The sequence below is a fragment of the Hyaena hyaena genome, unplaced genomic scaffold (genome assembly GCF_003009895.1).
Source record: "Hyaena hyaena isolate Hyena2069 unplaced genomic scaffold, ASM300989v1 scaffold_39, whole genome shotgun sequence".
Lineage (NCBI taxonomy): Eukaryota > Metazoa > Chordata > Mammalia > Carnivora > Hyaenidae > Hyaena > Hyaena hyaena.
Window position 1 is genome coordinate 1,324,231 of NW_024080671.1, and position 27,227 is coordinate 1,351,457.

The following is a 27,227-nucleotide window of genomic DNA, read 5'->3' on the forward strand; positions in this document are numbered from 1 at the left end:
CGGTGGCTTGGGGGAAAAGAAGCATTGGTGTCCTCTCGCCCTTGTGAAGCCAGCTTTCTCCCTGCGCTCCCTTCCCGCTGCTCCGCGAGCTGCTTTGCATCTGATCATCGCCATTTAATAACATTTAATGACACTCCTCTGCTGAGCTCTGTGCCAGCTACCCTTGGGACTCCAGCCTAGATGCAAGTATTAGGGAGAGGGCAGCCAAGGCCTCTAGGTTGCCAGTGAGTTGGCTGGAAATCCCATTCACGTTGGGAAACAGATTTTTAAAATAAATTTGGCCCTGGAAGCAGTGCTTTCCTTTTGTAAAGCTGTGTCAATAACCATAAACCCTCATAATCATGCTCCGCCCCCCGGCCTTCACCCGAGCTGACAAATATTTAGGCGTCAGCATATCCTCATGATGCCACCTTCTGTTGACCCTGTGGGATTCTCTTGCTGTTTGGGTTGGCCCTGGAGCACAGTCTTCTGTTTTATGTAATAAAGCACATGAGAGAAGCTCTTTGTGCGTCGCCTGTCCGCGTGGGGACCAAGCAAGAGGTCTGTCTGGTGTACCCCATCATTTTCAGGATGGTCGAAGCTAGCGAGCATTTCTGTGGCCTGGGAAATGTCTGCTAACTATCGGCAAGGGTTTTAGGCTCCAGTGCCAGTTTGCTCCAGGCCAGGATTATAGTGACCCCAGCTTCGGTTTAAGATGAAGTTTTGCAAATATATGTGTGTGGCGAGGCTCCATTTTCAAAGAAAACAAGCAATGGGTGTGATACAGGCTGATGTAATCTAGCCCTGCACAGGCTCAGTCAAGCCAACGAGGCTTACCCTTTGCAGATTGTGCCAGTAAGAGGGCAGAGTTGGTTGAGGGCTCCAGGGATACACAGAATTCTCTCTCTCTGAGAAGGTTGTTCTGACCACGTAACACAACACAGAGCCTATTTTCTGATCTATTTATTTTTTTGTTTTTGCTTTAGACTCTCAAAAGAGACAGCCACTTAACATACTTGGGCACTTAGCTGTATTATTCATATGGTTTCCCTGCCTAATTTTTTTTAACGTGGTGTTAAACGTTAGCATCAGGTGTTGGCAGCCTTACGGGGGTAACAGATTGCTTAAAAATAAACACAGCTGGAAACTGACCATGTATTGTTTTTCTTTCTTTTAAGAAATGAAAGAGGCATTTGTAGAAAGGCTGGAGAACGCAGTACTGCCCAGAATTGCTTTATAGATTTATTCTTCCAAGTCTAGTTAATGATTAACATCACGCCTTGGTGTCCAAATGGACCTACTTTCCTTCTTTCTCTGTGAAGTTGCGGTTTGCTGGGAACAATAAACTCAGAGAGCTTTGCTGCAGTCCGCACTTGAGAGGGTGGAGTCTATTCAGTTCCGCTTCCCTCTGCTGAAGTGTGGTCTTCAGCACTAAGCAAAGAATGCCTTGTATGTGGTGTTCTTCTGCGGGTCTTGCTTGCAGCCTTGAAAACCTCATCAGAGTCCCTTCTGGCCTCTTACTGGGCTCCTCCTTCAGTGATGGGCAAGTAAGTGAATTATGGAACGTTGGAGCATGTGTCTGTGATTTTTGTTTTATTTGATGCACTCTTGGAAATGAAGGCGGGGTATATACTAACCGCGTAATTCAACTAGCTTTTGTGTCCCCACAACTGTTTTGCTTGCTGCTGTCAGAGAAGAAAGAGCCTCCTTTTCTCACACCTTGAAGACTTTATTTTTGTTGCGCTCACTTATTCCTTTGGTCTCTGTGCCCAAAGGTTGCTCTCTCTTTCTCTCTTTTACTCTTTTCTTTGTATAGACGTTTCAATGATTTGTTGACTTAGGATAATGAATTGCTAATAATTAATTGCTGTGGTAGAATGATTCCTTGCTGTATTTGTTTTTCAAAGGCAGTTTGTCCCATAAATAGCTCTCTCAATGTCTATCTTGTAAGAGCTGAGTAAGAAATGAAGAAGAGAGATGTAAGAATTTCAGAGTAGCTTTTGCATTTGGTTTGCTTACATGGCAATGGGGGAGCCTTTTTCGCCAGTAAAATATATTTTACTTTTGCTCTATTTTGTTTTAGCTGCAAGGACTACAGTGTTGTAGCTTCTGGGATGATCTGAATTACCTGTCTGTCACCTGTGCTGGAGTATAGATGTAGTTATCTGGACAAATGGAATTTGCCGTTCATTCCCCGCCGGAGTATCCCGTTTAAAATAGCAATCCTTATCTATTTGACTGAGGCCCATGGATAGGAATTGTTGGAATTAGGCCATACATCGATTTGGATTTTCACCGTCAGATCCAGCTACTTAACATTCCTCATATACAGCACAGCTCTGTGAATTGTCTATCCAATTCGATGCATTGCCTAACTGACTTAGTAACACGTGCGAAGCAGCCATCTGAACTCCAGGAGGAGGAAAGTGAATAGTGAGTTTTGGATCTTATAAAACACACAGGTGAGCCCAAAGGATGAGAGAGTTCAGAGGACTTGTTACAATGAAGGTGGATCTAAAAGACTTTCTCTGTGTTGACTATTGCCATGCATATTTTTTCTTGGCTTTATACAACTTGGCAGAATTGATCTTCATTTTGGAGTTTGAAGGCATAGAGGGGGAAAAAAAGACTCAATTACACATTATCTTGGGCTGTGACAATCTGATCAATTGTGTTTATGAGTTTCCAAAATGATTTTTTTAGATGTTTATTTATTTTGAGACAGAAAGAGTGTGAGCAGGGGAGGGGCAGAGAGGGAGAGAGAGAATCCCAAGCAGGCTCTGTACTGTCAATGCAGAGCTCGATGCATGGCTTGATCCCGTGAACCGTGAGATCATGACCTGAGCCGAAATCAGGAGTCAGATGCTTAACTGACTGAGCCACCCAGGTGCCCCTTAAATGGCTCATTTTTTTTAAAGGAGACTATACAGATTCTTTCTCTAAGTGATTATAATTAACAGCTACTTAAGATATGTCTGTGTTCTTTCATATGTGATGCCTCATGGTTCTCATATCCAGCCCAGTTGAGGTAGGTATTGGTATTATTTCCCCATTTTACAGTTGAGGATATTGAAAGTCAGGTGAAAAGTGATTCTGGAGGTCACTTGGTGAGTGAAGTACCAGATGTGAGCTGAGTTTTTAAAAGCTCCTAATCCCGTGTTGCCCTGCCCCAGTCTCTCCCATCATCTCTATACTCCTTCCATTGTAGACCAAGGGAATGAGCTCTAGTCTGGATGGTGGAGACCTGGATTCTGATTCTGACTGGGTCATTGCTGGCTCTGTGATGGTGAGCAGTCATGGAGGTCTTTGGATGTGATTTTCCTGCCAGGAGGTTATATTACTTGATGTCTTAAGTTTCTTTGCATCTTGAGAGTCTCTATCCAGGGCCTTGTCCAGGGCGCCTGTGTCATTGCTGTAGTGTAGAGTGGGAAGGGGAGAGGGGAGAAGGAATGGAGGACCATGGGTATTTGATCCAGCTCTGTTCTGGTTTCTCCTACCAAGCAGGAAGAGACACAGGATCTCCTTAGGTGAGGAAAACCTTGGACCCATAAGAGGCTGTTTTCTCTGATCTGCCTCCTGAGCTGGCATTTCTCAGTCTGCTCTTTTTCTTTATTCATCAATGACAATGATCCAAGCCAAAGTGTCTGTAGTTTCAGCCCAGGGATGAACACATGGGTTACATTCCCACCTGGCCCCCAAAGGGTCGATAGCCTCTGCATGAGCGCATCTGTTATCTTATTCCTTTTTGGAACAGGGTAAATGTAAATAAATATTACTTTCTCCATCTTTTAGATGTTTCAGCTTATATGGAAAGTGGTTGAGAAATGGGCAAGCCAGAAGTGTGGGAATGTATTGTTTTTCTACCTCCATAGTTGACTCTATCAGATATTTACAGATCAAGTTAGAAAGTTATAAGATACTGAGACAAGGGTGACTGTCATTAAAAAGGAAAAAAATCTGTATTTGACACCATCTACCATTACCATCGTTGTGTATGAGAAAGAATGAAGAACTTAGAGTGACCACCTCTCAGCAGGGAGGAAAGGTCAGGTCTTCCTGGGTAAAGAGAGTTAGCATTCTCATAAGGATGTTTTCAGCTGTAAGTGGTGGAAAACTTCATCCACGACCACAGAGCATTTGGGAAGCTGTGTTCTGCCTGTGGGGACGTCACCCACAGGCTCCCTTGGTGGGAAGTGGGGCTCTCTGAGTGGGGAGATGAGAGCTACACGTTCCCAGGCTAGCCCTTTTCTTTTGCTGCAGTCTCTGTCCCCACTCTCATGCTGTAACTTAGACCTTAATTTTATCCTTATGTCTTTTCCCATAGGCAGGAAGCGAAACCCTGGCCTTAAAATTCCGAAAGAAGCATTTGAACAGCCTCAGACCAGTTCCACGTAAGTTGGCAAGATCACCATCTTAATCCAAACACTCCGCTTTACAGATTTCCGGGGAATGGGGGTTCATTTCTGGACTGGTGAGCATCGCCTTGATTATGGAAACTGTTGTTAGAAAGAGCCCTTTAAAGGGGAAAGCCATGTGCTCAACTATTCTGAGACCTGGAATAGGTCAGTCAGTCTATATCGAATAGGTCACTTTGAACTCAATGTCTCACATTACTGGTTGGCAGAAAACTGAGTGTCACAAATGTATTTGGCAGATGTGGTCTTATGAAAGGTCCCGGGACATGCACTTTTTACCTCTTCCATATAGACTTGGGCAAAACAAGCAAATCCCTGTGCGAGCCACTACTGTAAAACATGAGTTGAGATGGAAAGATGGTATTTGGTAGGGACTCAGCATCTTGACACCTAAATCCTGTCCCATGTAAATAGAAGGCAAAATGAGGTAAAGGAACTTTTTTTTTTTTTTAATTAGCAGAAGCTTTGGCCCAAATCCCTAAGTGAGCTCAAGTCCTGATGAAGCAGGATCCTCTGTCCCTTTGCCTTCCACTTACTTCTTTTTCACTCTGTGGGGTGGTGAGAGTACCCTCTTGTCCAGCTGGAGGTATGACCGTCTTAAAAAGCCTCTGCTTGGGAGGAATAGAAATTGCAAGGAAAAAAGTCATAACAGGAGCACTAGAAGAAGAAGAGCAAGCATAAAGAAAGGTCATCTCAATGGAAGCTTGAGTTTGCAAGGCCTTTGTTCATCTCTACAAAGGTGCCTCCCTTTCATAAGGGTTTTGGACTTAAACATGACCCATCCTATAAGTAAGTGCACCTTCTGGTGTTGAAATGTGCTGGTAAAAATGATCATGTCCACTGTAAGACTTTGTTGAGGCCATTGGCCATTGCATTCCATTGAAGAATCTCCTCAGTGCGGAGCGGAGTGGGTTCTACACCATAACTCAATGGTCAAGCTCATATTATACTGTTCCTTTTGTGAGGCTTTGCAGGAAGAGGTACTTTCCATATCTGCTATTGAGATTGCTTCCTTTGGTCTTTTTTTTTCCCTCTGTGGACCTAAGACCTGTGTAATTAATAACTTTTTCTCTCTGATTGGTTTCTAGAGAGTTTAGAGTCAAATATAATGTTCTCCTGTACTATCTGAATAGGACCCCATGTGATACACTTTTAGAACTTTTCATCTTGAAACTATTACAGATTCACAGGAGATTATACAGAAATGTACAGGGAAGTCCCATGTACCCTTCCCCTAGTTTGTCCACACCCCCCCCATGTCAACATCTTACACAACACAATATCAAAATGATTTGCGTTGGTGCAAATCATAGAACTTATCGAGATTTCACCAGTACTGCACATACTTGTTTGTGTGTGTGTGTGTGTATGTGTGTGTGTGTGTGTGTGTGTATAGCTCTGTGCAATTTTATCACATCTGTTGACTTATGTAACCACAACCATAAGCAAGATACTCAACGATAGCAACACTACACAACTCTTTGGTGTCATTCCCTTAAAGCCACGTCCACCTCTAACCCCCAGCCCTAATCTCTGGCAACCACAAACCCGCTCCCCATTTCCGTTTTGCTGTTGCATGGTTGTGACATAAATGGCATCATGCATCTCCTCCTATTTGAGGTGGACTTTTCCAATCAGCATAGTTTCCTTGAGGTTCATTCAAGTTGTTGCATGTATCAATAATTCATTCCTTGTTACTGCTGAATCCATTCGATGGTATGGATATGCCACAGTATTTTAACACTTCAGCTTTTGAAGGAGATATGGGTAGTTTCCAGTTCGGGGCTGTTAACAATGAAAACAATTTCCTGCATGAAAATAAGTCTTCATTTCCATGAGACCTGTGTCCAATAGTGCAACTGCTGGGTCATATGGTAAGTCTGTTTTTAGCTTTGAAACAACTTCCAAAGTACTTTCCGGAGTCATTGTACCATTTTACATTATTAGCAATTTATGAATAATCCAGCTTCTCTACCTCCCTGCCAACATTAATACTATTTTCCATTTTTGCCATTCTGATAGATGTATAGTGATATAGCACTGCAGTTCTGATTTTCATTTCTTTAATGGTGAATGATGCTGAGTATTTTTAGGTATTTGCTTTTCATCCATGTATCTTCGCTGGTGAAATGTCTGTGCACATCTTTGCCTATTCCCTAATTAGTTTGCTTTTTTAATGTTGAATTTTGAGAGTTCTTTCTACATTCTAGACACAAGGAGTTTGTCAGGTATGTGATTTCAAAGCATTTTCTCCCAATTTGTCTCTTCATCCTTTTATATTGATGAAATCCAGTCTAGCAATTTTTCTTCTTAGGGATCATGCTTTTGGTGACAATTTTAAGAACACTTTGCCTCACACTTTGTTCTTGTTTTTCAAAAATAATTTTGGCTATTCTAGTGCTTTTCTGTTTCATTTTAGTTTTATTTATTTTATTTTATTTTTCCATATTAGTTTGAGATCAGCTTGTCTGCTTCTACAAATAAACCTGCTGAAATTTTGGTAGAAATTGTGTGTAACCTATAAATCAATTTAGAGACAATGGACATCTTTACTAACTTGAATCTCCTAATCCGTAAGCCTGGTAGATTTTGTAAGTATCAAGATTTTCTTTGATTTCATTCATCAGTATTTTATAGTTTCATCATACAGATTCTCTACATTAGGGTTTAAAAAAATATTTATTTATTTATTTATTTATTTATTTAGAGAGTGAGCAGAGGAGAGACAGAGAGAGAAGGAGGGAGGGGATCCCAAGTAGGCTTTGTGTTGTCAGTACAGAGCAATGAGGGGCTCGAACTCACAAACTGTGAGATCGTGACCTGAGCTGAAATCAAGAGTTGGACACTTAACTGACTACATTAGGCATTCCTACATTAGGGTTTGTTAACATTTATACCCAAGTATTTCATTTTGTGGAGAACAACTATAAATGATACTCCGTTTAAAATTTTGGTTTCCACTTGTTAAGTGTCAGTATATAGAAACACAATAGATTTTTCTGTCTTGATATTGTATCCTGTAACCATACTGAATTCACTTAATTATTCTGGGAGTTTTTGTAGATTATTATTATTATTATTTGCATATACTTGTAGATATTACTTGCATATATCTGTAGATACTTTACAGCTTTCTTTTTTTAATTTTTTTTAATGTCTTTATTTTGAGAGACAGAGAGTGAGCGGGGGAGGGGCGTAGAGAGGGAGACACAGAATCTGAAGCAGGTTCCAGGTTCTGAGCTGTCAGCACAGAGCCTGATGTGGGGCTTGAAGCCACGAACTGTGAGATCATGACCTTAGCTGAAGTCTGATGCTTAACCGGCTAAGCCACCCAGGCGCCCCAAGAGCTTTCGATGTAGATGATTGTGCCTTCTGGAAATAGAGACAGTTTTCTCTCTTCCTTTCCAAACTGTATTTTTAAAACGTTTATTATTATTTTTATTATTGGCTTTGTCTCAGTGGCAAGAATGTCTCGTGCTGTGTCACGTAAGATTGATGACAGCAGGCAACTGTGCTTCGTTCTTAGAGGGAAAGCGATCAGTCTTTTACCATGAAGCACGATGGTAGGTTTTTGTAGATTGAGGTTTGAAAAAGTTCCTCTTTGATTGTAGGGTACTGCAGGTTTTTATCATTAATGTTTTTTGAATTTTGGTAAGTGCTCTTTTCTGCATCACTTGACAGGATCATAGATTTTTCTTCTTTGTACTGTTGATGTGGATTACATTGTGATTGATATTTAAATATTGAACTAGCTTTGCATACCCCAAATAAATTCCACTTAGTTATGCTACTTTATTATTTTTTTATACATTGTGGGTTTCAATCTGCTGAAATTTTGTTGAGAAGTTTTGTGTCTAAGTTCATGAGAGATGTTGGTCCATAGTGGGCTGTTTTGAGTTTCTTTTCTTTTCTTTTTTTTTTTTTTTGGTGTGTGCTATTATTTTCTAATTTTGATAGTAAGGTAATATTGGCCTCATAAAGTGAATTGGTAAGAGTTTCTTCTTTTTTTTTCTGGTAGACACATAAAATCTGTGAAACAAAATTAGCTGACATATTTCTTTTTCTGGAGCTTTTAAAATACAAATTCAATTTCTGTTGTAGTTATAGAACTATTCAGATGACCTGTTTCATCATGGCTAAGTTTTGGCAGTTGGTGGTTTTCAAGGAAAACCATTTCTTTTAAGTTGTTGAGTTTATAAGAGTAAAGTTGCTCATAGTACTTCTGGATTATTCTTTGAATGGCTGCAGGATATATTGTGATATCCCCTGATTTTTCCCTGAGATTGGTAATTTGTGTGTTCTCTCTTGTCAGTCTTGCTAGAGGTGTATCAATATTATTGTTGGTCTTTTTTAAGAATTAACTTTGTTATTTTATTTTATTTTTGAATTCTCAATTTTACTGATTTCTGCCTTTATTTTTATTATGGTTTGGTAATACATTTTTATATCAGGCTCCCAACTGTCTTACATTCCTTCCGTTCAAATTTTTAGTATTCATTTGTTTCTAATTGGTATTAATTGTCTGTATTTCATGAATTTTTGAAAGCCATCGTAAATCCTTCCTTGGTATAAACAAATGAATAAAAACCTACGTAATGTTACACGTAGTTTCTGTGTCATCTTTCCCTCATGGGGTAGGATAAACTTGGAATATGATTTTCCTTTCTGCTGTGTAAAGCCAAGAGTATCACTTTATTATTGTAGACAATAGCACGTAAGCTCATGGAGAGCCTATTATTATTATTATTATTTTCATACTGATGCTTAAATTTGTACTCCTAAAGAAGTAGCTTCCACATTTTGTGTTTTTCTTGGCAATGTTTTGAGGTTGGCTTGGTGACTCTTACCATTTATACCGTGCCTTCTTCTGCAGTACCACACAAAAATAAATATCCTGGGACAGAACTCATTCCATGTGTGTGGTCCCTCTGCTGGCACTCTTTCTTTGAGTAACTGATGCCAGTGTGTCTTTGGCTCAGGTCTCTGAACTGTCCCCTTACTGGACTGGCAGCAGCTAGTTCTGAATTGATTTGATGCAAGTGAGTATTATTCCAGTTAACCTCCCAAGAAGCTCGGAGGCCATGACTGTTACTCTAACTGAGAAAATAGACCTGTACAAGGTCAGATGCCTTGCTCAAAACAGTTGAGTATCATTTCATGTGTAAGAGTTCAGGGTCAAGTGAGTTGGCCTCGGTTTGTCTTTGGGATCTAAATTTCACTAGTTGAATGCCGTAGGGAAGTTGCCTAAACCTATGAAGACTTAGTGTCCTCTTCTCAAAGATGAGAATAAATAATGATGTGGTTGCTGTGAGGATTAAGTGTCATAACCTCTATTAAGTGTCCAGCCTAGTGCCCATTCCATTGGGATTTCTCAAAGAAGGTCACTCCAAGTGTTGTTGCTGTTATTGTTGCTAATCCACCAAATGTTATTTAAAACGTTTTCAAGTTTATTTATTTTGAGAGAGGGAGAGAGAGAAGGTGAGTGAGCGGAGGAGGGGCAGAAAGAGGGAGAGAGAGAATCCCAAGCAAGCTCTGTGCTGTCTCTGCAAAGCCTGATGCAGGGCTTGAACCCATAAACCCATGAGAGCATGACCTGAGCCAAATCAAGAGTCACATGCCTGACCGACTGAGACACCCAGGTTCCCCCACTTAATAATTATTGTTAATAATTATTAAGAGCTGGTGTGCAAAGTCAGGATTCTCTGATTTTCAAGTATATGCTCTTAGCCACATGTCAGAGTGGTGGAGAGTGTGGCCAAATAGTCTGTGGCTTGTGAAATAAGAGGCAGGATCTTTTTCTTCTGCAGTTGAGAAGACGTTATAGTGGGGCTCTGGGTTCTAATTTCACCATGCCTTTGAATGATGGGAGATTATTTAGTCTGTTTTGATGTAAACTCTTCACATTAAGGTAGAGTTAATAGTACCTCTAAGAGTTGTGTAAACTAAAGAAGATATTTTATTTCGTTTTATTTTATTTTTTGTTTTTTTGAAAAATAGTTTATTGTCAAGTTGGTTTCCATATAACACCCAGTGCTTATCCCCACAAGTGCCCTCCTCCATGCCCATCACCTCCCTTCCCCTCCCCCCCACCCCCATCAGCCCTCAGTTTGTTCTTGGCATTCAAGAGTCTCTCATGGTTTGCCTCCCCCTCTCCCCCACTATTTTTCCCCTTCTTCTCCCCCATGGTCCTCCATTAAGTTCCTCCTAATCCTCCTATATGTACAAACATATGGCATCTATCCTTCTCTGCCTGACTTATTTTGCTCAGCATAACACCCTCAAGTTCCATCCATGTTGCTACACATGGTCAGATTTCATTCTTTCTCATTGCCATGTAGTATTTCATTGTATAGATAAACCACATTTTCTTGATCCATTCGTCCATTGATGGACACTTAGGCTCTTTCCATGTCTTGACTATTGTTGAGACAATCAAGAAGATATTTTATATATATATAAAAAAAAACTATCATCAGTATTTTTTATTTTTACCTTATAGGATTTTAATGTAAATTACTTCTTGTCATTTATTATAGATTATAATGCTAAAATAGTTTGTGATCAAACAGTTCTTTTGATGTAAACAAACATAATTTTAATGTTAAAGCCATACACTAAATTCTCTTCCAAGTTTGTATAAATAGGTATATTTAACTTTATCAGAAATTATCATTTAAAATGTACGTACTTGGATTAATTTCTCTATGTGGAATGAGATACGAGATTAAATTATTGATAGTTATTAAAAAAAAAAAGGGTCTAGTGCATGGGTGCCTGGGTGCCTCATTCGATTAAGTGTCCGACTTGTGATTTCAGCTCAGGTCAGTCATGATCTTATGGTTCATGGGATTGAGCCCCAGATTGCGCTCTGTGCTGTGGGTGCAGATCCTGTTTGGGATTCTCTCTGTACCCCCTCTTCAAAATAAATAAATAAACATTAAAAAATAATAAAGGGTCTAGCATAGTCTCTGGCCCAACAGGTGAATAATAGTTGTCATAATAACCAGTAAACTGATTACTTATTACTGAGAATTACAAATAAATAATTATTATAATAGGCCAAGGCTGGTTGTTCATATAAAAGCTAATATTAGGTGACCGTTGGAGTACCTTTGGCCTTCCAGGGAAGGAATTTTGTAATAAGCTTGCTTTTTTCCCCAGAGGTCTAAAATATTGAATAAGCAACAGAGAACATACACCCACAGTTTAGTCTCCCGCAGAGACTCAGTGCCCCAGGCAAACTAATAATATGCCCAGCCTGGACAGAACACAGTGTCAACTAATCTAATACGAGCTGTCAGCCTTGGCCTCATCATTTGATGCTTTTGGCAGACTTGATGAGTCCAAAGGCTTCAGGCTTGGGTGGATTAATCATTTTCATTAGAGGGGACCTGGGTGTTGGGAGTAAGTTCCTTGGATTCAATTAGACTTGGATTGAAGTCATGGCTTTACTACTTGGGAGCAAGTTAGTTAAACTCTGTGCCAAATGGTTTCTCATCTGGACCATTGGAGTAATGATACTCAGGAGTGTGTGTGTGTGTGTGTGTGTGTGTGTGTGTGTGTGTGTGTGTGTTTAAAGTATTAAATGAGATGTAGGTAAACCACTTCACTTGGTTCTTTAAGTCAAGACAGATTCAAGTGACATGAGTTTTATTTTCAGCTCTGTTGGGCTGTGTGGTTTTAGGAAATCACTGAGCTTTTCTGGGTTCCATTGTTTCTCATTCTGGAAAATGGCATGACCTCCTCTTATTAGGTAGAGGTATAATGCAAGGTTAGTATAACACTGGAGTCCACACACTTTTTTTTTTTTTTTTCCAAAAGGCCAGATGGTAATTAATTCAGGCTACCTGGGCCATAGTAGCCTCTGTTGGATATTCTTTGTAGTTTGTTTTTCTACAACTTTTTAAACTTGAAAAAAAATCATTCTTAGCTGGGCCACAGACTATAATTTGAAAAGCCCTACATGGATACTGGGACACCAGAGCTGGAAGGGGTCTTACCCAGTGCCCTCTTCATTGGATGGCAAGAAAATGGAGGTAGCCCCAAATAACCAGTGACATTTATGTTGCTTCATACTTTTTTGGTTAATGTTTATTTTTAAGAGAGAGAGAGAGAGAGAGCGTGAGAGTAAGAGAGAGAGAGAGTAAGTGGGGGAAGAGCAGAGAGAAAGGGAGACACAGAATCTGAAGCAGGCTCTAGGCTCTGAACTATCAGCTCAGAACATGATGTGGGGCTCGAACTCACAAACTGCGAGATCCTGACCTGAGCCGGAGTCGGATGCTTAACCGACTAAGCCACCCAGGTGTCCCAGTTGCTTCATACTTCTTAAAAGGAAGAGTCCTGAACAATTGCAAACTTTTTGTTTTGTTTTGTTTTGTTTTGTTTTACTGTTTATGTCAACATGTTTCAAGTAATATCTGTCTTTATTTCAGAGTTCCATTGTGATTAGTACAAATCATTGACAATGAAAGAAACAGTTTTGGAAATTTTAAGAATGAGAAATCAGATTTTTAGAGACTTAATCCTCTGGAACATATTTCTGAAGAAAATCTCCCTGCTCATAAACACAAGATATATAAAAACATCACTGGTGTGTGCGTGTACGTGTGTGCGCGTGTGCAAGTGTGTGTGTTTTCCTCTGTCTCTCCCTCCTAGTCCCTGGTTTTAAGTTAGTATAGAAAAACTTTATTTTCAGTATTTCATAGGGATTTTGAGGTGAGAGAGGGCTTGCCATTAAGACTTTAAATTTACGTTTATACCTAGGTTTATATTCTTACTTTTTCTTGTTTTATTTATTTAGTTTCAGTACAAGGGGCAGAATTATAACACACAAGGATTCTTCTCTCCTTTCCTTTCAGCTTCCCTTTCTTCCATTTTTTCTTGTATTTTTCTAGAGGCAGAGTCCTGGCATGCAATGTCCCCTTAGGAAGATGTGGGTCTCTTTGATCACCCTTGATTCTGTCAGCACTGGGATTCTTTTGTCCTATTCTAGCTATGCTTTGGGTGCATTTATTTCAAGAAAATGCTTTTCAAGGCTCCTAATTAGTTGCATGGCCAAGGCTAAACATCCTTCTCTTGAGTGGATTGATATCAACCCAGATAGTATTGAAATAGCAGGAAGAAAGACCTGAGAGGATTGTGTGCTTTCTCTTTGGAGATACAAAATCAGTCAACTTTTGGCTGCTCAGATGACCCCTGGATAGCATGTGCACTACATATGGAAGAAACATCACAACTGTTTTAGACAGCCTGATAGAACAGAAAGTATTCCGACCTACAAACCAGGAGACCTGGGTTAGTTGTGACCCTGGGCAAGTCACTGGGTTAATTGTGACAAGTCACTTCAGCCTCTCTGGATCTTTTTTCCATCTGTAAATGTGGGGACTAAAGAAATTAGGAATTATTGTGGTTAGTTAACATAACTGTATGCTAATTATTGTTTTTTAAAAAACAATTGTGGGAGGGGCATCTGGATGGCTCAGTTGGTTAAGCGTCTGACTTTGGCTCAGGTCATGGTCTAATGGTTCATGAGAGAGAGCCCTGCACTGAGCTCTCTGCTGTCAGCACCGAGCCCTCTTTGGATCCTCTGCCCTCCTTTTCTCTGCCTCTCCCCTGCTCTTGTGCGTGTTCTCTCTCTCTCTCTCGCTCTCTCTCAAAATAAATAAATAAACTTTAAAGAAAACAGTTGTGGAGAAATGTGGTGGAATCATTGGGCACATTGGTGTTTTTGGATGAAAGAGAAAGTTTGGAACTTACTAGGGTAGTATAGTTATTTGTATAACTATATACACCTAGCTCATATTTATCGGATATTTACTATATGCCAGTCATTCTGCTAAATGAACATTTTACTTGGAATATCTCAGGATGTCCTAATATCCTCATGTTAAAGAAGAAATAGAAGCTCAAAGAGATTAAGTCGCTTAAACCCAAATATATTTTATTCCAAATCCCACATTATCAACACTTTTGTGCTGCTTAATTTTACTGATGAACTTCCACCTTAATCCTGTGGAAAAACTCTCTCTCCAGTTGTGTATGATTTGGGAAGGGCATATTTGACTAAATAGTTCATGGTTTTTCTTTAACCTTTTTCTTTCTTAGGCCACCTCGAGACTTAGACTCCAAAGCTTGCATTTCTATTGGAAATCAGGTAAGAAAAATCACATTTGCCAGTTAATACCTTGACTGTTTTCCATGTATGCTTTCTGACTGGCCATTGAAAAATATATTTTCCATAACATGCTGTCAGGAGATGGGTCAAAAAGTTTGAGTTTAAGCAGCCGTGGTACGTGGAGAACTTACTATTTTGAATGCTTTAGTGAAATCAGGCTAGTGGGGTCCCGATGGAAGATCCTTGAGGAGAGTACATGATTTGCTTTGGGATGCATTCCTGAGAGTCCAAGGGTAGATCTAGTTGCTGTCAGTCAGCAAACAGGTGAAACATGTGATGAAGGGGGCAAAGCTAAGGAAACACAGTGTAGACAGCTCAAACCGAGCAATTTGGAAGTGGAGCTGGAGCAAGATCTCTGGATTGCCCATGACAAGCAGGCGGCATATTGTGTGAGTCTAAACTTCTCCTGGCACACCTTGCCTTCAGCAGCTGCCCGGATAAGCTTCTAGGCAAGAAGCTTCTGGACAGCAAATAACCCTTAGAATGTTGGGAGGAGCCAGAGAGAGGGAGAAAGAGTCTATGTCCTTTGTTTCTTTGTTTACTGTTGCATCACTACCTCTTCTCTCTTGCAGAACTTTGAGGTGAAGGCGGATGACCTGGAGCCAATAATGGAACTGGGACGAGGTGCGTACGGGGTCGTGGAGAAGATGCGACACGTGCCGAGCGGGCAGATCATGGCGGTAAAGGTAGAGTCCATGCGCCCCAAACGTTTTCCGTCTGTGGTGTATACGTTCGTCCATCTCAGTTGAGAGCCAATTCTTTTCTTAGAAGCAAAACAATCTTCAGTGGGGTAAACCAAAGAAGATTATTTGTTGGGAACACCATTTTCCTCCAAATGTGTGGAAAATTCTTCTTGGTACAAATTGCATCTATTGTTTGTTTTTTTTTTTTAAGTGATAAATCTGACCCCCTCCTTTTAATTTGTTATGTAACCACTACATCACCATCACACTTAAAAGAATTAACAGCACTTCTTTAATGGCATGGAATAACAGCTCTGAATTAAAATTATCTTGATCATCTCAAAGTTGTTTGATGTTTTTGGCTGTTGGTTGTTGAAATTCGAATCCAAATGAAAGTTCAGAAGTTGCATTTGATTGTTAGGTCTCAAATTAGGTTGTTTTAGTCTATATTGTGTTGTTTTTAAAGAATGGGCCCTAAAAATCAGGAAGCCAGCATTGTCTCCATTTGTGAAAAACAGGAGACTAAATTGCATCTTGAGTGAATTTGCATCATTTTTGAGCTGTACAAAGAAACTTAGAATCATTGCCCATTTCTCGAGAGGCTTTGGGGAACTACCCTCTTTCCCTGAGTTCATGGATTTGGACCATTGGTAGGAAAGCGGATGGTTAGATGACTTGGATCTCTTTGTTTTTGGAGAATGGAGATGTCTTTCCCTTACCGTGTAGATTTTTCAATTTGTTCTTTTGCAGACTTTTTTACTTAGGCAAAAAATATGAAATCCTAGTGACATTATATCATATGCTCATTTAGTAACAACATCGTGCTTCTTTAGGGCTACATTTGTTGATGTGACAAATTTCTCTTCTCTCAGAAGCCCTGGTATATGAATGAACATTTTCTCTTTTTCTGTTTGATTCTGTCCATTTCTGTTAGCTCTGTTGGTTCTTTTACAGTTGCTACTGAGTCCAAATATTCTTACTTGTTCCCAAAGAGGGACTTCAGGATATTTTTGTGGGATCCCAAATCAACCCCAAAGTAATGAATACTGTGGTCTCTGTACTGAACATACATAATATAATAAAGCAGACTGTTCTTATGACTTGGAAATACAGTCCCCAACTTTTTCATGTTTTCCAAAATATATTATCAGTGTGCTTGGGAGTTTTCAGGAAATCCAACGAAAGTCTTCTGGAGTTCTCATTTGTTACAAATAGCTAATCACTAGGATAAATACTTGAGAAGTCATTGCTAGAACCTGTGCTGTGAATTTTGTAGTATTTTCAGGATGGGACTCCTTAAGGTCCCTGCCTTATTAACTGATTCACCCTCAGAGCAGTAACCGTAAATTTTTCCACGAATTTCCATTCAGCGGATCCGGGCCACAGTAAATAGCCAGGAGCAGAAAAGGCTACTGATGGATTTGGATATTTCCATGAGGACAGTGGACTGTCCGTTTACCGTCACCTTTTATGGCGCACTCTTCCGGGAGGTAGGTGATTCTTCAATTCAAAATCTGAGGAGAACAATAACTTAAAAAGAAGTTTCTGTAATTACATCAACATGATGTAGGTCTTGGTACTCCTTCTTGTTTGACACATTTTTTTAAAAGTTTATTTATTTATTTATTTATTCATTTATTTATTTATTTAGAGAGCCTGTACATGTGAGCATGGGAGGGGCAGAGAGAGAGAGAGAGAGAGAGAAGGAGAGAGAGAATCCCAAGCAGACTCCTTGCTGTCAGTGAGAGCCCCACGCAGGCTCAATCTCACAAGCCATGAGATCATGACCTGAGCTGAAATCAAGAGTCTGAGCTTAACCAACTGAGCCACCCAGGCACTCCTGACACATCTTCTATAGAGAGTTTTATACTTGTGCAAAAGCATAAAAGTATAAAGCTGGCTTGAAATGATAGTGTTTTTAAATGTGTTTAGCCCTTTTAAAGCTACTCAGGCTCCTTTCTCCTTTCTGTTTTGGTTTATTTTGGCAGAGCGGTCTATATCAATTGTCTATAGACTAATTTAGATAGATCTCTTAAAATCTGATATAGACTAGTCTTTTGGCCAGTGGATAAGCTTTATTTAGCCTGCATATGTACCCTCGAGGCTTAAGTTTATCTTTTTGCTTTACCTTTGCTTTTATTTTACCATGATATGGAGTATAATGCTTCAACTCACTCTGACGACCAGCTTTTCGATTAACTGTCACCAGTGCTTCATGTGGGAGATCAGACATGGAACCTAACTTCCTACAGGGCATTAACAATAAAGGCTTGGATTTCTGGGAATCTACTGTTTGTGGCTATTGGTATTGATGTATTTGTTTATTTAAAAAGCTTTTTAAAAATCCAAGCTGACACACTATGTCACATTAGTTTCGGGTGTACAACAGAGTGAGTTAACCTCTCTGCACATGATGCTGTGCTCTCCATAAGTGAAGCTACCGTCTGTCACCATACAATACTATTATAATATCATTGGCCATATTCCCTGTACTGTGACTTTTATTCTCGTAAACTTTTCCTTCCATAACTGGTGTGGCTATTGGTATTTAGATCCTAGTCTTTATCAAGGAGTAGGTGATCATATGCAAGTTCTGCTTGGCTATCTGCTAGTCGGCTCTTTGGAAGCAAACTTGCTTATTTGTAAGTTCCTTTGAGATCTGGAAGGGACACTGGACATTTCCTCCAAAAACTCAAGTGAAAAAAGAGCTCTTCCTGACAGGTGTTAACTGTTTCCTTTTTTCCTTTTCTCTCCTTTCTACTCATCTCTGAACCAATTGGTCTCCAGGGTGATGTTTGGATCTGCATGGAGCTCATGGATACGTCACTAGATAAATTCTACAAGCAAGTGATTGACAAAGGCCAAACAATTCCAGAGGACATCTTAGGGAAAATAGCAGTTTCTGTGAGTACATCATGAGCCCTACTTACAAGGAGAATGTGGGAGGTCTAGACCTTAGGTGTCTCTGATTCCCTAGTCTGAGGGAACACTCGCTGGATTAGAGCTTCCCCAAAGTACATGTCTGTTGAATGCATGAGCGCATCTATGGATGAGTAAATGAATGCTTTTCTTTCTGGGCACTGTGTAGAAGATTCTACCACTGACTTGGTTTGGTAAACTCTCAGTTAAAATGTCTCTAGCAGCGCATTCATCTGCTATGACCACGTTCCTGGTGTCTCTATTCCGATACTACTTCACTTTGATTTTCACTTGTAGATTTTTAAATGTTTTCTTAAGGCTAAGAGGGCATAGAAGGAAGTAGAAGAAAATGAAATGGAAAAAAAAGGTTGCTCTCTTAATGGCTATTGAAGTTCATGAGGGTGGAGAGAAAAAAAAATATTGGAGACCGAATGAAATACCAGTTAGATGAGTGAGACACTGTAAGATCCGGTCCTCTCTGATGGGTGGAGTTCAATTAGTGTAGCTTCCTCTGTATTTCCTGGATAGGGCCACCACTATTTGAGAAAATACCTCACCTTATGACGTTAAGCCAGGGATAATAAACCTGGGTATACTTAACATTCAATTTCTTTCCGGTCATGGAGAAAACTCGATCTTGTGTTTCTCTTGCAGATTGTAAAAGCGTTAGAACATTTACACAGTAAGCTCTCTGTCATTCATCGAGGTAAGCATCCATGGAGTTGCTTTAGCTGTTCCTTTTATAAAATCTATTTCTTTTACCCAGATGTTTCTTCCCCCAGTGGATGGAAGTGGAATTGAGTTAGGCAAGAGAACTGAGGGGTTTTCCTTCCCAGACCAGTAGCAAATCATATTAAGTAGCTGCTTTTTATCTTGTCTGAGGACATAAGAAGACATGGGCTTTTTATTATGCCTAAATTGAATATAAACCACCTGCTACCAGGCACAGCTCTGGGATTACCCCACCGAGAATTTTAGAGAAAAGGATAAAAATGCATCTAGTATTGATGGTCACCTGGGAGCTTGTTAGAAAAGCAGAATCATGGGTCTCAAGACCACCTGAATCTCCATTTTAAACAAGATCCCCAGGTAATTTTTGTATACCTTAAAGCATGAAGAGTTCTGGTATAAAGCATAGCTTTTTCAGACAATAGGAGGCAGGATAAAGTGAAAACATTGGTAGATTTGTCTCTTCTTTCTCTACCTCCTCTTCTTTCCTTCTGATTGATTGGCCTGTCGTCTTTTCATCCATCCATCCATCCACCCACCCATATATTCATTCTTCCCTCTTTCATCCATCCATCCACCCATATATCCATTCTTCCCTCTTTCATCCATCCATCCCCCCATATATCCAATCTTTCATCTTTCCAATTATCACTTATAACCACTTTTCTACCATTTATGCAGCACTATAATAGATACCTTGAGGGGTATCTGAGAACAAAACATAATCTTATTAAAATTCCATAAAGGGATTCTTGATGGGGAAATAAGACAAATACATAGAAATACATGGAAAAAAATAAACCACATTACAAATATGAAAGTACCAAATATGGAAGCAGTCTAGGTAGAATATAAAGCAAGGAAGCGATTAGCACCGGGTGACTATAGTCAAAGAAAGCTTCTTTGTGGGGCGCCTGGGTGGCTCAGTCGGTTAAGCGTCCAACTTCGGCTCAGGTCATGATCTCACGGTTTGTGAGTTTGAGCCCCGCATCGGGTTCTGTGCTGACAGCTCAGAGCCTGGAGCCTGTTTCAGATTCTGTGTCTCCCTCGCTCTCTGACCCTCCCCTACTCATGCTGTCTGTCTCTCTCTCTCAGAAATAAATTAAAAAAAAAGAAAGCTTCTTTGAAGATGGATTCAACCAAGTCTGAGGAAAAATTAATGGAAAGTGTCTATAGCTAGTAGGGTAGTGAGATTTGGTGATTCTTACGCTTTCTGAGTCTGAAAGTGATGCAAAATGCCTTGGAGAGAGTGCCTGTTCTTGCTGTTATTATTATCATTAATTGTTATTTTTAGAAATTGGAAAAAATAGGAAGGAAGAAGAGGAGGAGAAGAAAGTGGGAAAGAATCCAGATGGGGAAAAGAATGTGGATTACCCACCAACATGAAACTTAATTTTAAAGGATTTATTTCAAAATTAGGAAGTGTTTTATTTGTATTAAAAATGTATAAGTAAAGTATAAAGAAAATAAATGTGCACGTCCCCCATTCAGCTTAAGAGAAAACATTATAAAGGATAATTTTTAATGTTTTTAGAATAACTCTGCTGAAAAGCATCATAAAGGAAAAAAGTTAGTTGTGGTTTCTAAGCCCATTGTCTAGAGATAACGGTAATCTATATGGGAGTGTGATTTTGTGGTCTGGAACTTCTGGATTTATGGTGAGTTACACTATGTGACCTCTGACACGCCCCTTGCAGACGCTTGCATCAAAGCTGGTTTCTTTGATCAGATCTGATATATCATTTTATCGAAGTCTGCCTTTTCATTCCATGGTCTGTTTATTCCTACTCTTAATGTGTAGGTCATGATGAGCTGGGCTTTAAAAAAAAATTCTTCTGTCGTCATAAGAACACTTAACATGAGATCTACACTCATGGCAAGTTTTAAGTGTGCAATACAGTAGTGTTCATTAGAGGGTCAATGTAGTACAACAGATTTCTAGAACTTACTCATTTTGCATAATAGAGACGATGCCCAAGGAACTGGGCATTTGATTCATTAATAGCTTTTTAAGTTTTTACTAAGCGTAGGGGGCGGTAGATAGAGGAAACAGTCCTTTCCATCTATGGATTCGCAATCCTACGAGAAGGACAAAACATGAAATAGAAAATCAAGTTGAAAGCAGGAAGATGTACCAAGTGTGAGTCAGGGATAGTTGTGAACTTTTGTGTTGGGCCTCAGGGGAAAGGGAAGGTGAGGGGAAATGGAGATTTCAGGCCCCCTGGTGGTAGACACCTGAGTCTTCAAAACAGGCTGGGATCATGGGCTCTTGGTTCTTGCTTTTAGACGTCAAGCCTTCCAACGTGCTGATCAACACTCTGGGCCAAGTCAAGATGTGCGATTTTGGAATCAGTGGCTACCTTGTAGACTCTGTCGCTAAAACTATTGATGCAGGATGCAAACCGTACATGGCCGTAAGTATGCCAGCTGCGGGGTGGGGGGTGGGGTGGGGAAGGGGATGTGCAATCCGGGAGTGCAGGCGCCAGCACACCGTGCCAGAAAATAGGAATGGACAGTGACAGAGGGAAAATGGAAATGTGCTTACAGTGCAAGAAATAGTCTGCATCTTACTTTTGTCTTAAGTATCTTCTGTCTGAAATCCTTAGTTATGATTTTTTTTTTTAATAAAAAGCAAGTAAAAGAGGTATATTACTTGGGGGAAAAAACACGTAAGTAATCCATACAGCCCCCACACATTTTTCACACTGTGTTGTAGGGGAGTGTTATCTTGTTTGTTGGGGCCAGAAGAGTAAAAAGAATTTAACTAACTCCAAAAAGACAAGAAGGTTAGTCCTGAGAGAAGCTCATGGCTGTGAAGACTCATTGCCGTTGGCAGAGACCTTGCGACCCCCTTTAACGTGAAGAGGCTTCTGTGTTCTATTTGGAAATAGATTTGCACTTGAGATTGAAAACCTTCCCATCCGTGTTGAGCTAATCTCAGGGAGTCAGTCACCCAGTGACGCTTGTGGATTCTTATTATTGCTCCTGGGCTGTTGATGTTTTTATCAAGGAAACTTCTAGATGGGGAGAGTAGCTTTATAATGAATATCCTATTTCTTCTTGGGGCAAAATTGAAATTAATTTTGAATTTTGAGGGACTTGAATCCATTATTGTAGAGACTCTTGCAGAAGGAGGAAAATCCCATGGAGGTGTCAATATTTTTTGTAGTAGTGAGTCTTCTCCGCCTGGGAGGCATGTGAACACACTTAAAACGACTCACTTGGCAGCTGGGGACACGCCCACCTCCCCAGAGACTTTGTGGAGCTAAGAATGTCATCTCATTTGTCTTTCCCTGTCTCCTTTCCAGCCCGAAAGAATAAACCCAGAGCTCAATCAGAAGGGATATAGTGTGAAGTCTGACATTTGGAGTCTGGGAATCACAATGGTAATGTACAATGATCACGCTGGACTGTGAGGTTCTGGGCATGAAGCTGAAGTGGGTGGGTTTTGAGACCAAAAGGCAAATGCCCTCACTGTGGGTCCTGAGCATCCTTTCTGCCTGAGATAGCAGGAGGATCTGAGTGATGATTGTCTGCAGTGTGGTGTCATAGAAATACTGCCCTGGAATTGAGCAAAGCCAGTCTTTATTCCACCTCTAACAGTCAGATGCCCTTGAGTAACCAGTAGAGTCACATGGACTGTATTATCCTCATCTGTAAAATGAACCCTGACTACAGCTCCTCATAGTTTTCCTAATAGTTAAAAATTAAATTATTTGGGGCACCTGGGCAGCTCAGTCAGTTAAGCATCCGACTCTTGATTTCTGCTCAGGTCCTGATCTTGTGGTTTGCGAGTTCGAGCCCCACGTCGAGCTCCGTGCTGACAGTGCAGAGCCTGCTTTGGAGTCCCTCTCTTTCTCGCTCTCTGCCCCTCCCCTCCTTGCACTCCCTCTCTCCCCAGAATCAATAAATGAACATTAAAAAATACATTGAAAATTAAATTATTTTAATCTAGGCTCAAGCATCTCAACGAGGGCTAACGTGTGTGGAGCCTGACGGAGCTGTGTTCCCCAGGACATAGGCTGTGCTTTATGATTATGATAGACGTCTTGGCCAGTGGGGTCATATATAGCCAAAGGGCATAGTAACACACAGGCCAATCTCCTTAGGCGCAGTCCTGAAGTTATGCAAGTAGTGATTTATTTGTAACACTGGGGATCATCAATTTTCAGTGTATCACCAAGGTCTGGAATTATCCACCGTGGTCCTGGCTCCTTTCCAGGCACAGCAGCTGATTAAATCCTGTGAGTTATTTCACATCCCTGCCCAGAAGACACGTGATGGTCTTGTCATGGCAAAGTGGCCTTACTCAAATCCAAAAAAAGATCCGTCATTTGGTGCTAGGGTTGTTGTTTTTTTTTTTCTTTTTTTCATTCCAACAAGTGGCCTGTAGATGGCAGCAGGTGTACACTCTGTGAAAGTCTCAGGGTGAGCCTTCCTTTTCAGAGCAAACATTGGAAACCCTGGTGGCTTTACATCCCAGACTTTAATACTGCTGGCTTGCAATTTTATTAAGTGTCACGATGGCTTTTGGGAAGGAGCACCTGGTTATAAATAGGCTTAATCGGCTGCCTCTAGTAAGATCATGTTTGAGGAACTGGGGGAAAGTAGGGAACATACTGTGAGGTTATTTCTCCCCAAATTTTACTTGAACTTCACCTTTGTAGTTCCCGCTGACTCTTCTGGATCAGAACACCCAGATTCCCTAAAGCTGCTCTGTGTAAGCTGTTGACCCCTTGTCTTTCTCTCCCTTCTAGATTGAGTTGGCGATCCTTCGGTTTCCCTATGACTCTTGGGGGACTCCCTTCCAACAGCTCAAACAGGTGGTAGAGGAGCCCTCCCCACAACTCCCAGGAGACAAGTTCACTGAAGAGTTTGTTGACTTTACCTCACAGTGGTAAGACAGCGCCATCTGCCAAACGCCAGTGTTAAGGAAGAAGAGGACTTCTCATGAACTTCCTCCATCGGTTTTAATCCATTATGCATGCATTCATTCCAAAAGCATTTATGGAGTGTGCCCTTGATGCTGGAGAAACAAAGATAGGCTTTGTCTCAGTCCCTGCCCTCGCTGAGCTCAGAGTCGAGTAGGGGGGGTCTCATGGGTCAGTGATTGTGGTACAATGTGGTACAATATGGAAAGTCCAGGGATGGAGATCTGTGTAGGATATTTGGGGAGCTCAGAGGAAAGGCATTAGGATGGAGTTTCTGGAAGAGATAGATTCTGAGCTGACGACCATGTGAGGGATTGTCCAAGGCGTAAAGGAAGTAGGGAAGGGAAAGGTATTCCCAGCAGAAAAAAAAAAAATCTCCTTTATGAGAGCAGTAAGCTATTTGATGTTGATTAGAGCATCAAGAGAACAGTGATCAGACCATTGGAGGATTAGAGCTGGAGAGTAGATAAGATGCAAAGAATTATCTCAAATTAGAAATTCCGAGGAGTTTTTGAGAGTGTGACTTAGATACCTACACGTCTTATAGAGTAGTTCTAGTATATTTTAGGCTGCCTCCGACACAACACTTGTTAACTGGGAATATACTTGCCTGTGAGGGTACAGTGGACACTACTGGGGGGTCTGAGGAGGGAATCCAATCCAGGTTGGAGGGGGAAGGTGGAAGGAGTCGTGCTAATTATGTAAATTTTATTTTCCTGGAAATTGTCAGTGGGATCGTGGCAAGTAGGAGAGGGCATGGCTTCTCCCCTCTGCCTGGTGACCAGACTGCCTGGTATAAGCTCATACTAAGGACAATGTCAAGTGTGCCTGGAAGAGGAGGAAAGGAAAGCACAAAATGCAGCTCGGTGATGTGGGCATCCTGTGGAAGCAGACAGTGACTAGCCCAGCTGTGACCCTGGGAGAGGAGTGATCTTGATCGCCCCCTGCTGAGGAAGGAGCTGGGCCTCTGAAGGCTGTTTGACAGCACAGCTCCTCCAGGTTATCGTTCCTTGGCTTCCACACTCTTTGGAAGAAGTATTCTGAATGCAGCCTTTATTGGGAAACATGATGAGACAAAGCAACTGTCTGTTGTTTTTGACACTAAGATCTCTTGGACTTGCAGTTAGCCCTGGTCTCTGTGTCATCCCTGGTATTTTGCCCTGATGATGTATGAGGCTGGCCCACCGTTGCTCATTTTTGTTTGAGTTTTGGCTGAATGGCTAGAGAGTGGCTGGGGCAGTGGGCACGGTGTGTTGTTAGATGCCTCTTACTGGCACTTCCTCTGGGCTACTGAGGTGTGTCCTCGTCTATGCTTTCCTTGAGCGAATGGGCTGGATGTGGTGGCACACTGGCCAGGCTGAGATGGGCTCATGGTTTTGCCTTCTGGATTCAAGCACTTGTTTTTGTTATTGTTGTTGGTTTTTCTTTGTCCTTATGCCCAAACGTTTAAAGGTCACCTAGAAAAAGGGGTGAGTCATCTTGAATAGTTCCGACCAGTAGTTCTCAAGAGGAGCGGTAAAAGGGAAGGATCTTACCTAGGGAGGTCTTTTCAAACTATCCACGCTGTAACCTTTAGGCTGTCTGTCCCCCTTTCCCCAGGATTCTGGGTACTTTGGAAAACGCGGTGAGAATAAGGCTGAGGTGGAAAGTTTAAGGAAGCTGAGCTGCCTTTGGAGAATCTCCGGTTTAATGCAGTAGTTGTTAACCCTGGCTGTTCATTTATAAGACTCGAGAGAACTTTCAAATGTACTGATTGTCACTTAGGCCATACCCGCAGCCATTCTGATTTCATTGGTCAGGGTAAGGTTTTGAATCTCAGCATTTTTCAAATGTTCTCAAATCTTTCTACTATACAGCTGGGATGAGAACCCCTAATTTTGACCTATGGTCCGTGGACCTGATATCAACTGCTTCCTTTTCAGGAACTGTTTTTCTTCTATAATTTATTTTTAAAAATCATTCAATTGCTTTCTCTTTCACCAGAGTATGTTTTTCCTCTGATGTAGAATTTCCCCCTGAAGATTCAGAGCATTAAAGCTTTTTAAACGGATATTTAAAAAAATGAGAACGTTGAGAAATAATGCTTCCTAATTTTAACGTGTGCACACACCTACGGGAACGATGCAGATACTTTATTATCGCACTATTGCACTTTGTAGGAGGACCTCCCCATGCCTACCCCCCGCCCCTAAAAACACTGGCAATATCTTCCAGCTGCCTTCTGAGGCTTCCATTCCCTTCTGGTTTTCTGTCAATTTTAGTCCCAGCTACCACAGTTCATTAATTTAAAAACTTTGAGCCATAGACATTTTCTCGGTTTCCTGGAACCATTAGTTCTGTTAATGCTGTTAGCCGTCTGGCTTGTTTATGGGACTTATTAACATACACACACACACACACACACACACACACATGCATGTATATAATATACTATTTATATACATATATATGTAACACATGTAATATACTATATATGTATGTAATACACTATACATATATTTGTATGTATGTAATACATTATATATACATATATGTATATATGTAATACACCATATATACGTATATATGTATGCAATATACTATATGTACACATATATATGTATATGTAATAGAAACAAAACTCACTTGAACTTTGAAGTTTTCAAAGAATAAATTCTTCCCAACCTTCAGTGTCATAGTCCCTGTAGAATCTGATGTTTGAGAATATCGGTTGTGTAAAGTAGTGAGTCGTTTTTGTTGGTCGGAGCATTGGAAAGAAGAAGAGGAGCCTTACTTCTGCATTTTATGAACATTCTTAATGAGCCTCACTTGGATTTTCTTTAAGACTACAGGCCCTCCTATTTCAGATGCCAGCTCAGTAGTTTTGTGCCTACCGTAAATTACCAATACATTTTCTTTGATACCCCTTCAGTATGAACATTGTTTTGAAGCCAACCAAGGTGGAAAAGTTGTCTAATGTTTTGAGAGATGGTGCTGATTTTTTCAAAAAGTTTTATGAATGGCTTAGATCTTCCCGGAAGCCATTTCATTTTCCTACATGTTAGCTTACAGAGACACACCTGCCCCCCGCAGCAAACTAGTTATTTCACTTGTTTTACCACTGATAGTTTTAAGTTTGATCTGGGGATGAGTAGAAAGAATATAGAGGTGATTTACGAACACCTCCTTTCAATGAAGAAAGGGATACAGCCTGAATGTACCTCCCTTTTATAGCTGTTTCTCTACTTGCCTATCTACACAGCCGTTTTTGAGATACCTCTTTATGAAAGGATCCTTTTTGGAATGACCTCCATGTGTGTTTTTGTATTTTAATGACATAGTCCGGCTATGATCCTTCACGACTTCTCGGAAAGCCCCAACTTTTGTGGCAAGTGGGGGAAGGGGCGTACAGATTCGG

At 40.7% G+C, this 27,227-nt stretch overlaps 1 protein-coding gene across 2 annotated transcripts in view; it reads left to right on the forward strand.

The window, feature by feature from the left end:
- The window catches only part of MAP2K6 (mitogen-activated protein kinase kinase 6), a 111,048-nt gene that overhangs the window by 73,362 nt on the left and 10,459 nt on the right, over window positions 1–27,227 (forward strand). For both annotated transcript variants that reach the window (XM_039229777.1, XM_039229778.1), the window contains exons 2-10: window positions 4,304–4,370; window positions 14,499–14,547; window positions 15,141–15,254; window positions 16,622–16,741; window positions 18,039–18,155; window positions 18,825–18,876; window positions 21,186–21,313; window positions 22,208–22,285; window positions 23,657–23,796. In XM_039229777.1, coding sequence (XP_039085708.1) covers window positions 4,304–4,370; window positions 14,499–14,547; window positions 15,141–15,254; window positions 16,622–16,741; window positions 18,039–18,155; window positions 18,825–18,876; window positions 21,186–21,313; window positions 22,208–22,285; window positions 23,657–23,796 — 865 coding nt within the window. The remainder of the gene's footprint in view (window positions 1–4,303; window positions 4,371–14,498; window positions 14,548–15,140; window positions 15,255–16,621; window positions 16,742–18,038; window positions 18,156–18,824; window positions 18,877–21,185; window positions 21,314–22,207; window positions 22,286–23,656; window positions 23,797–27,227) is intronic.